The 12,170-nt window shown below is 43.7% G+C and overlaps 1 protein-coding gene across 1 annotated transcript; it reads left to right on the top strand.

Moving 5' to 3' along the window:
* Positions 1-10,751: 10,751 nt before the first annotated feature.
* On the top strand, positions 10,752-11,699 carry LOC128473899 (olfactory receptor 6Y1-like). The gene has a single exon (XM_053456121.1). The coding sequence runs from the start codon at positions 10,752-10,754 to the stop codon at positions 11,697-11,699; it is 948 nt and encodes a 315-aa protein (XP_053312096.1).
* Positions 11,700-12,170: the final 471 nt, after the last annotated feature.

Raw genomic sequence — 12,170 nt, 5'->3', positions numbered from 1 at the left:
ATCTGACTGCTCTCCATTTAAGCCACACGTACAAAGTATATTATCAATTCTTCATCATTCACTAATAAGTGGCCATTTGTATAAATATACACAATAATTGCCAATGAGCGGACTATGGATTAAAACAGTCCCTCAAAAACTATATAGCCAGAGGAGGATCATTTTTATCAACCATGATTTAAATTTTGGAGGGAAACCTCTGCTAATGTAGAATGTTAAGGAACCTGAGAGTATACTTAATTCCTTTTAATGCCATAAAATGTTTCTAAATTCCACAATGCTGCATTTGAATAAACATTGAATATATATTAAAATCGGAAAATATAACATATCCCAAGTTTTCTTTTTTTTTTGTGGACATTCTTACTTAAACAAAGCTTTTGTGATACAGACAAAAAAAATGGTTTCTGTATTGTCCGGCACAATAAGTAGGTATTTTCTTCTCTTAGAAATCAGAAAAGTTGGAATCAGAAAAATTACACGTATATTGCCCCCATTCGAATTTCTAAAATCATTTGTTTTTATTTCCAGATTAATATACGGCACATATTTTTGTTTTCTTAAAATATTACTTTTTTGAACCTTCTTCTGTCAATAATTATTCTGAATAATGAAGCACTTTATTCAACCTAATTAAAAGCCAGTGTATACTCTACAGCCGAGACCATGTCTTGATGTATCTGTTCCATAAGTTCATGGAAAACAATGCTGGTTACTGGAACTCATTTTTAATAATAAGAAATGATGGGATCCTGGAGAAAGCAGAATGACCCATCCAGTGGTTAATCCACCAGTGTTTGCTGGATATCTTTCCTTGCTTTTCTTATATTGCTATTAAACCTACTTGTCTCCATTGTTGTGAATTATATTTAAATAAGTATATAATTTTCCTGAAGATTCCCACTGCTTCAATTTGGACAATAAAACCTCTTCTGTGCTTCTGCTTCCAGCATTATCAAAAGCTTGGGCTTTTGCTTGACTCATGGTGCCACAAAAGTAGAGAATGCCACATGGAAGTTGATGTCAGGGAAAAATCCAGCTCTCCATAGTGCAAGAATGAAGCCCACGGGGCTCAGAATGGACCAGAGTGGGCCCTTGACTGGGTGCCGAGCAAGGCTAGGCCTTGGCAGCATTTTTTGAATGAGGCGGGGGAGGGGTTAACGGTGGGTTATGTAAGGGGTTGGCGCCACTAGGGTAGGCGCCATTTTCTTGACCCACCCACTCTCCCTCCCTTCCTTCTTTTATTTGTGTTGAGTGTTTCTGGTGTGTGCCTTTTATGTCACGGTCGTGCGTAAGCTTACCAGGTATATAGGGGGTTAATGCTGCTGGGAGAGCATTTGGTGGTACTTGTGGTGGGAGGTTTCCGGCAGGTGGAGCTGGGAACCTCAGGTCTGGGTTTGGGCATCCCGGTATGTCCTTCCCTGTGTGGTACCTGGATAACCTGGTAAGCTTGGGGTGTTTTTTGTTACATTAAATGGTTAATGTTAATTGTTCATGTTAATTATTTATGTTAATTGATGTTATTTATTGGTTTTCCGTGTGTTGGTCATTGTCCTGTTAACGCACCTATTTTTCGGTTTTAGGTCTGCGTGCCAATGGCTAGCGTTAAAATAAAATCGGCTGTGGCCTTTTCTACCCAAACATGGTTGTTGTGTATTCATTGGGGTCAATGGCAGCACAGATAGTTCTACTATACATTATTGATTTGTGTACATCAACGAAGAATAATACATTGAAGTTCTACTATGATCATTTTTTTGCCAATACACAAATAGACTGCTTCTTTCAGTGACAACATTCATCTTGAGGTCTCCTAGATACTTCTAGGATGTTTATGAAAGCCCCAAGAAAGCATGTAGTCAACCAGAGTCGTTTAAACCTAATTGCAGAGTGCGCATTAATATATATATATATGTAGATATTTAAGTACAGACCCCTTCCTTATGCAGAGAAGAACAGAACATTGTTTATCCGTGATACCCATTCCCTATGAAACATTTTCAATCTTTAATCCCTTGAGAGCTGGTGGTCGGAGAACATGGCTGAGGCCCAGTCCTTGGTTCCCCCCAAAATTAGACCTTTTAGAGCTTACATGTGTTTACACACAGTGACACTAAAATATCATCAAAAATATAATTTAATCATATATTGCATAGTACACAGAATATAAAGTATAAGCTAATGCATTTAACTTATTTCGACACCCTAAAGCGCACCCGGCCTAGTGTTAACTTTCTTAAACATTGAAATGAGTACCACATTAACCACTCTGGTATACGTATAATGTTGTCCCACCTGTTAAAGCCACTGGTGTAGCCACTAGCACAGTGGCTATTATGACTGTATTTCCACCGGGGCACCAGGCCTGTTTAGTGTCCCGCAGATGTGGCCAAACGCCTGTGCACCATGAGCAAGACCAAGCAAACCATTGGCCTGCTCCTGCACCATACCAGGGCACCATGGCCAAGGCCAATATCTACAAACCCCTAGCATATTATTGGACCCCACACCACCAATGCTTGCTCCAAACACGACTAAACCCACAACTGTCAAATATACCCCATCCAGCTGGAAAACCCAGCCAGACCACCTTCCAACTCCATATGCCGGCTCACTATACCACCATAAAATGCCCCGAAAAAGAAACAGTTTGATTCAGTTTTCTAGCCCACATCTGAAATGGTTACCCTGGCAAGATTTTCTTGCCTCTCCATCCTTTCATACAATTTTTTCATGGATATCTAGGTGATTCTCCTGCCCAACCTGTCTTACTCCCTTAGGAGTTTTGTTTCCATCTGCTCTAAATCTCGGAATTTCCATTCTAATTCTGGTAACTTCATATAATATGATCTCAAGCCATTTTTTATATGGTTTCTAACTACTTTTTTGTTCTTCGCCGATGTCTTATGATTACACTACTTGTATATGTCCTGGTAATGATTTGGGCATCTCTATATGCTGTAGTTTCAACTTTGCAATATGTTATGTCAACCTATTGTACATCTTTCCATGATTTGTATGCTCTTCTTGTAAACCATGATTGCTAAGCCTGATGTATGTTATTGCTTTTTATGATGACCACTGTGACACATGTATGATCCAGTGTTATAGTTGTACTTGTCATTACCATTTTCAATAAACATAGAATAGTTTTCTAGCCCACTTAATCATTGCCATTGAAATAGTTAATCTTTACACTCACTATGTAGTTCATATATTACACCCAAGCCACAATCACTGACCCCACCACTGACAACCTAGGGTATTTTTCCTACAACCAGAGATAGGGTGGTCAAAGAGGTACAACAGAAGTAGTGGTAGTACAGACCTGGGCAGGCAGACACCAGCAGAGGATAGGAACATCCAGCCCTGTAGAGCAGGACTGAGTTTCCACAACATTATAGAAATTTAAAAAATAAGGTTCCTCAGAGTAAGGGCAGTCAAAGAGGTGCAGCAGCAGCAGTAGTAATAGGGCACTGGGCCTGGGCAGCAGACACTGGCAGATGATAGGCATATGCGGCCCTGTGGAATAGGACTGAATTTAACAAAATTAACAAAAAATGATCAGAGTAAGGAAGGAGTCAGAGCAGCAGCACTACACCTCACTCACTAGCTTGAATATTGAGTGCTGGGTAGCCTAATTTGGGAAGAGTGAGGAAACCATCTGCTCAACCACTTGTGGGGACAGCTGTGCTCTCTGGGAGTTAAGCATGTTTGCTGTCACAGAGGAAACCCTGTAACTTTGAACACTTGTGGGTGGGCATGGAAGCAACTGCTGGGCCACTAAAGAGAGGCCTGGTCAGACAACAGCTTTCTGGTCTCAATAATGTAAAGGGTCAATACCAGGGTTTGGGGGCAATTCCTTAAGATAGGCTTTCACCATTTCAGAGGCACTAATTGACATATGGGAGCTTGGGTGGTACTAATACCCACCAAAGTATCAAGGGCTACTGCCCAATGGGTGCATGGGTGGAAGGTACTGGGAACGCGGCAGATGGCTGGTGCTACTGCCAGGAATTTCCATTTCCAGCTCCTTCCACTTAAGATGACCTTTTTTGTGCTGCATCTCATGCATCCTATGGACAAGCATGTCTCTCCAACGTTTAAAATAATTTTTAAGGGCCAACTTGTTCTTAAGAAGGTGGCCAGCATGTACTCTGTGATGTCCATGATGGCTTGCATGCAACCTTTCAGCTCCTCAAGCTCTGCAACCTCCACTTGTAATCTTTTGCTTGGAAAGACTTAATTTTGTTCCAGCAAGTCATGCATGTGTTGACCAAGGTAGGTAAGTTAGGGGATGACCTAGCCCAAACTGGCAGTACTCTGGTTTAAGTTCTGGTCACATATCTAAATGACTTCAGGACTGCCACCACCTGCCCCAGCAATGCCTATTCCCGGGCTGGACGCCCCCATGCTCTGCTCAGATGACATGGAGTGAAGAGCCCACTGCTGCTCTAGGATCTGTTCTATCATGTCCATGGTGGACAGCTGGTTGGTATATCCTGGCAGTGTACAGCGGCAGGGTAAACCTGCCTTCTCCTGGTCCTCCCTGAGTTGTTCGCTCATGCTGGGGTGAAAGTGCCTTATGGAAACTTTATCAGTTTCAAAAGCCTACACTGCCCGTCAGTTGAAATAGCCAACCAGGTGTAGTATATGTGCTGCACAATGCAAACCCACATTTCTAACCCCTTTCACCATGTTTGCTGCCCCATCAGTAACCACTATTCCACATTCTACTGCTACCTGTGGTCCAATCACTGCACCAGCATCTTCCAAAGAGCTGCCAAAATGTGAGCTGGTCATCCATAGTCTCAGCATGGGGTAGGAAGGATCAATAACCCTGCTGGCTTCCTGCTCCAGTTCTGCCCCCTCGTTTCACCCTGTATGCCTCTGCCTACACTGGCTACAGTGGCCCTGTCCTCGCCCTCCAAATATTTGGGCAGCAGGGCCGGCCCTATAATGGGGCAGACTGGGGCAATTGCCCCAGGCGGCACTTTAGAAGGGGCGGCACTTTGCCGCCCCAAGCGCTTTTTTTTTTTTTTTTTTGAAGCGGAGGAGAGAGAGAGAGAGAGGGGGGCACCGAGTGGTTTTCGCTTACCCGCTCGGCGCTCTCTCTCTCCCTCCCTCCCTCTCTCTCTCCTCTGCGGCGAGTCTCCCTGTTCGGTCCCGGTGCCGGCTTGTAATGCAGAGCGCCGGAAGTGACGTCAATTTCCGGCGCTCAGCATTACAAGCCGGCACCGTGGCAGAGCAGGGAGACTCGCCGCAGGACTGTTTAAAGGTAAGTACCGGGGGGGGCGGGGGTAGATAATGGCGTCGGCGAAGTTTAAAATGCCGCCCCCCCCGGCGTCGGCGGGGGGGGGGGGCGGCGTTTTAAACTTCGCCCCAGGCGGCGTTAAGTCTTCGGCCGGCCCTGTTGGGCAGCCACCAGTGTGCTACCAGTGAAAGAAAGGTGTCCTGTGCATTAGTGGCGCTCCTTATGTTGGAGGTTAAGTGGATGGTTTGTCCAGGTGCCTTGGACAACAATGACACACAAGACTGGTAAAGGGAGGACACTACAGTCCTGCTGACAACGGTGCGACAGAGGAGGTGGTAGTGGGGAGCGAGAGCCTCTAGCAGCTGCCTGAAGGACTACCCCTCAATCATGAAGAAGGAAGTTGACCAAGCAGTTGTTTCACCTTATTTGACTGCTGCTTTGACATGCCCCCTAAAATGGAAAGCCCCAAAGTGTTCTAGGGTAGGATGGTGCGGTGGATGTCTGTGCCCTACTTGTCTCTGGGAATCAGTCACATGCTTAATATTTTAGACACTTTCACTAAAGATGAAAGCCGAACATTTAATGCGCCTGCCCCTTCCGAACAGAAGAGAAAGTGTCGGAGCTGCCATAGATTGATCATTCCTAAAAAGAAGAAAGAAAATAAACATATAAGGACAGATTTATTTAAGTACATGTAATCTTTTTGCTTTTGAATAAATGGGCCAATGAGCTTTTGTGGATTACAACTCCCATCACCTTCAGGCAGAAAAACCTTCCTATAGTTTGTGTTTTCAGGACAATTTAACCCCATTCTGTATGTGCCTGCCCTGCGCTATATTGTGTAGTGACCTTTATGGGCTGTATTAATTTTAAGTTACTTTTACTATTTTTAAGTTTTATTTAAGTTTGAAGTTTATGGAAAAACAATGGGCAAAACATTTAATTATATTTTTACCAGTATATCTTATGATATGGTGTAGATTACCCTTAACTAGGTATCTATGTGTAACCCAGTTCAGTCATTCTGTCTGATAACATTGCAGCTGGGTTGTCATGGATACTGACCTTCCCTTGCAGTACCAGGTCACTTGTCTCCTGTAAGCCAATCAGGATCTCTTTGGGAGATATGTCAGTCTCCCTGAGCTAGGGAAATGTTTCTCAGCCTATCAGAGGAGAGGATCTAGGAAGAAACTTCTGGAAGAGCAGAGCTAAGCAGGGGAGTGAAGGAGGAAGAGAGACAGACTGCCCTCCCTGTAAGTAGGCCTGAAATAAGCCTGCTGCCTTTAGTGTGTGTACTGCTGACATCCAAGCAGTACATTGAAGTAGAAGTGTGCAGAGAATACAGCATGGTGCTGTATGCTTCCTGGGTGAGAGTGAGAGACTGCAAGTACCCAGAGCATCCAAGTCCTGCATCCTGTACCAGTGAGGGGAAAGCAGAGCTGCAGACAGACATCTGTGTGGGAAGACAGTTATTACTCTCAGCCAGGAGGTTAAAGGGGCAGCATCCCAGAGCTGCCTGAAGACACTAAGGAGAGGTACTTAACTAATGTATATCAACATATATATCCTTGTCCCCCCTGGGTAGCGCTACCTGCATCAAGGGCCCCAACAGTGCACCAACACTGGGACATCTGGGTGGGAAGAACACCTACATTTGGGGTGGGGTAGCGGGTGTTGGCAGTTATCTGTGTTAAATATACCGTATATTCCGGCGTATAAGACGACTTTTTAACCCCAAAAAATCTTTTTAAAAGTGGGGGGTCGTCTTATACGCCGGGTACTTACCAAGCCGGAGGTTCCCACGAAGCCACCAATCTTTCTAATCACTACGCGCCGGCTATTGATGCCGAGCGCAGGGATGCCGTCATGTCCCGGCGCCCGGCATCAATTGCCGGCGCGTAGTGATGAGGGAGCAGGGAAGCCCGAGGTCTGGCACTTGAGACCTCGGCTTCCCTGCTCTCTAATCACTACGCGCCGGCTATTGATGCCGGGCGCCGGGACATGACGGCATCCCTGCGCTCGGCATCAATAGCCGGCGCCTAGTGATTAGAGAGCAGGGAAGCTGAGGTCTCCAGTGCCAGACCTCGGGCTCCCACAACTGGATGGAAGAAAGAAGACAGAAGATAAGGTAAGAGATGGGGAGAAAGGGACAAAGGGGGGAGAAATATATATATATATATATATATATATATATATACACATATATATACATATATATATATATATACACACACACACACACACACTGGTGTGTATATATATATATATACTGGTGTGTGTATATATGTATATGTGTATGTATATATATATTAGGGCTGCAACTAACGATTATTTTAATAATCGATTAGTTGGCCGATTATTTTTTCGATTAATCGATTAATCGGATAAAAAAAATGAATGTAAATTTTTCATTTATTTAAAATAATTTACTAAACAAATGATGTTAAATACAAACAGCAGAATAAAAAAACTTTGATAATACATTTCTTGTCTTTATTTCCCAACCAGCCCCTCAATATATGCACATTTGAGCCCAGGCTTGCTACGCTGCCTCCCAGACATGCCATGCTGCCCCCCCACATATGCCACGCTGCCTACCACAGCACTCCACGCTGCCTCCCACATCTGCCACTCCACGCTGCCTCCCACATCTGCCACTCCACGCTGCCTCCCACATCTGCCACTCCACGCTGCCTCCCACATCTGCCACTCCACGCTGCCTCCCACATCTGCCACTCCACGCTGCCTCCCACATCTGCCACGCCACGCTGCCTCCCACATCTGCCACGCCACGCTGCCTCCCACATCTGCCACTCCACTCTACCCCCCACATGCCACTGTGCCTGATACGCCTTATACCCCCTGAAACACCACTCCATCCTCCCCAGACATGCCACCCTGCCCTCCCCACATCTGCCACTCCACGCTGCCTCCCACATCTGCCACTCCACGCTGCCTCCCACATCTGCCACTCCACGCTGCCTCCCACATCTGCCACTCCACGCTGCCTCCCACATCTGCCACTGTGCCTGATACGCCTTATATCCCCTGATACCCCACTCCATCCTCCCCAGACATGCCACCCTGCCTCCCAGACATGCCACTTCTCTACCCCCAGATATGCCACTCTACCCCCAGATATGCCTTATACACCCTGATACACCACTCCGTCCTCCCCAGACATGCCACACTGCCCTCCCCACATATGCCTTATATATATATATATGTATATGGCTTATACCCCCAGATATGTCACTTCACTGCCCCCAGGATTTAGATTCCCCTAAATTAACCCTAAACTCCCCATTAACCATAACTGCCCCTAAATTAACCCTTAACACCCCCTTAACCACAGCATCCCCTAAATTAACCCTAAAGACCCCATCAACCACAGCATCCCCTAAATTAACCCTAAACACACCATTAACCACAGCTGCTCCTAAATTAACCCTAAACACCCTATTAACATAACTGCCCCTAAATTAACCCTAAACACCCAATTAACCATAACTGCCCCTAAATTAACCCTAAACACCCCACTAACCATAACTGCCCCTAAATTAACCCCCACCTCCCCTAACTTTCAGTAGCCCAAATATATATATATATATATATATACACACACACACACATACACATTATATATATATATATATATATATATATATATATATATATATATATATATATATATATATATATATATATACATATACTTACAGTTAGATGAGTGTCACAGCCATGTGGTTCTGGCCTGGAGAAGGAAGGGGCGGGGCCAGTTGTCACAGTGATTACAGGGAGGGGGAGTAAGTAGGAGCTGCTGCTGTGAGACGGTGAGTCAGACTAAACGGATTATATAATGAGGGGGATTTTTCAGAGCGTTTGCTCTGAAAAAAACCTCATTTTATAATCGATAATAATCGATTCAACTAATCGATAATGAAATTCGTTGCCAACGAATTTCATTATCGATTATTATCGATTTTATCGATTAGTTGTTGCAGCCCTAATATATATATATATATATATATATATATACATATACATATACATGTGTGTGGTGAGGGCAGTGTATAAATGTGTATGTATGGACAGGCATATGTGTAGATATATATATAGATATATATATTATATATGTGTGTGTGTGTGTGTGTGTGTGTGTGTGTAAGGGCAGTGCATGTATGTATATGTCAGCAAATCACCGGTAAGGTACATCGCTTGCCGTGATTGGCTGGTTGTTGTACGCTGGGTAGAGGGGTAGTCTTATACGGCGAGTATAGTCCAAACTCTATATTTGGAATGTAAAAGTTGGGGGTCGTCTTATACGCCCAGTCGTCTTATACGCCGGAATATACGGTATATATTCTCAGGACTGTGCACCCACTGCTAGAACTGAACTGCATAGGCACAGCAGCTGGGTCCTTATATTATAATACCTGTTTATTTCAATATAGTCTATAAATAATTTGCATTTTAGTTGTGTGTGTTATTTTCTTGTGTGAAAGGGGCCATTTCTCAGTGGGTGGGTTCCCCTACTCAACATAGTACAAATCACTGAGTGGAGGCACTGCATAAAGAAAGAAGATGTCCCGATCTCCCAGCAATTGCGGAGGCTCAGGTTTCCTGTCACCAGCGTCACTGAAATTTGTAACTACCAGCCTGACAGCGGAGCAAGGTAAAAAAAGGGTTACATATGGATTGTTCAATTTGTACTGAGACAAAACATGTAGGTTTCCCTATATATATGCTGTGTACTGGAGAGAAAATGTGCCCCTACCACCAGCACTCATAGGGTTAAAGCTCTGTTTTACAGAGGCTGCCATGCAAACGCAGGTTTTCATGCTTTTCCTATGGCCCCTAGTCTCTCTGCCATACACTGACATACTATATAACCAACTTAATACTGTAGTTTAGGATTCGTAATGGGATGGATTAAAACAACTTCTTCATTGAATCAGTGTTTTAGCTTGAGGGATATTCACGTTTTAGTAATATTCACACCTGGGAACAGGTTTGACCCCGAGTCCCAGTTGTTTTGCCCTAATCTCAGTGTCTTGGGGTGAAGGGGCAGATTCTGAGGGTCACACAGTCTGGAATGGACTCTTTCCTATTCTTTAATGCTGTGATGTCCCTGCTCAAATACAGGTCACTAAATGAGTACTGAGAAATTAAGTTTTGATTAGTACCTTATTACAACCATTTGTTAAGTCACTGCATGGAATCTTCACAATGTGCTATTATTTATGAGTCTCGGGGTCAGCTCATTTAGAAAGTCCCCATGCGTGGCACTATTTCAGATCAACACACCTGCAGTTAGCGTGAACGTGCCAGGAGAGAGTTTGTCGTCACATTTCTGCAGATGGTAGATCTTCAGGGAGCTCATTTAGCTCTGAACTACGTGTATAAAATGCCACGCGACGAGCTTACTGTAATTAACGTGCTTTCCAGGATATACAGTAAAAGATTTAGGATTAGGTCTCAGCGTTGTGTGCAAAGCATGGAGAACAAGACACAGATTATTCCTGATTTGGTCCTTCTTGGTCTAATAGAGATGGAGGGATTTAAATACCTCTATTTTGTGATAACTCTAGTGATATATGTATCCATTCTTGTCCTATGTTTAATGATTGTGGCCATCATTTGGAATGAACCGAGCCTCCATGAACCCATGTACAGTTTCATCTGTAATTTAATTGTCAATGGGATGTTTGGGAGCGCTGCCTTTTACCCCAAGCTCATGATCGATCTGCTTTCTGGATATACAACTATCTCACTTGGTGGATGCCTCGTCCAAGCTTTCTGTCTGCAGACTTATGCTTGCCTTGACATTTTCACGTTTACGATCATAGCTTATGACAGATATCTGGCTGTCTGTTTTCCCTTGAGGTATCCGACCCTAATGACAAACAGGAAAACATTAAAATGGATAGCTGTGGCGTGGGGTTTTCTGTTTGTAGACCAGACTGTGTTTGTTGTTTGGACGTCAAGTCTAGGTCTGTGTGGTGCCACCATCAACAACGTCTACTGTGAAACAATGTCCCTCATGAAACTGTCTTGCAGAAATTCTTCATTAATTAATATTCTTGGGAGTTTTATGACTATACTCATGGTAGTTTCATCTCTGCTGGTTGTCGTTTATTGCTACATAAGGACCTTTGTAATATGCCTCAAGATCTCCAGAGAAGCCTGTCAGAAGGCCATCCATACTCTGGTCACCCATCTACTCGCTTTCTCCACTTTTATGGCCGCCACGTTATTCGTAGGTTTTAGGTACAGGCTAAACATCGGTGGTGTCTCCAGTAACTTCCACCTCGTTATCGCCGTGACTGGACTCGCTGTCTCAACCACCTTGAACCCTTTAATTTATGGCTTACGGACAGAAGTTCTCAGAAAGCGAATAATTAAAAAAATGCATATGTGCTCGAAGTTGGGTAAACCAGACTAACTATAATAGATTGAATGCAAAATGTAGATTTTTTTTATTACACTAACAACAAGACACAGTAATTAAGGACAGAGTACGACGGGGTTCCAGGTGTGACCGTAATTCCATTAGCAGGTTTGACGGAATGTAGATATATATGTTACAAAGTCTTTTAAAATAAAATTGCAATAATGTTCATTATTTCCAAAGACCTGCATTTCAAGTTGTTGATTGTTGTTGAACAGTTAAGGGATGCTTTGTCAGGGAGGATGAGGAGAAGAAAGGAACTTCAGGGCATGAAATCGAAGTTTTGCCACCTTTTTGGAAGAAAAAAAATGAAAAACTCTTTGTCCACCTGTAACCAAGGAATATGTACTCTGTGCAGTGTCGTTTCCAGAAGAGAAATAAACTACAATATATAAAGAGCGCAAATGTTTTTTAAACAAGATTCACATTTCCAATGTTTGATGTATCCACACATATTATACATCC

Source organism: Spea bombifrons, chromosome 2 (assembly GCF_027358695.1).
Source record: "Spea bombifrons isolate aSpeBom1 chromosome 2, aSpeBom1.2.pri, whole genome shotgun sequence".
In the NCBI taxonomy this organism is placed as follows: Eukaryota; Metazoa; Chordata; class Amphibia; order Anura; family Pelobatidae; genus Spea; species Spea bombifrons.
The sequence above is the reverse complement of the archived record's forward strand: the minus strand, read 5'-3'. Positions and strand labels throughout refer to the sequence as shown.

Excerpts from the sequence above, each read along its gene's own strand:
- LOC128473899 (XM_053456121.1), top strand. The coding sequence starts at position 10,752 with ATGGAGAACAAGACACAGATTATTCCTGATTTGGTCCTTCTTGGTCTA.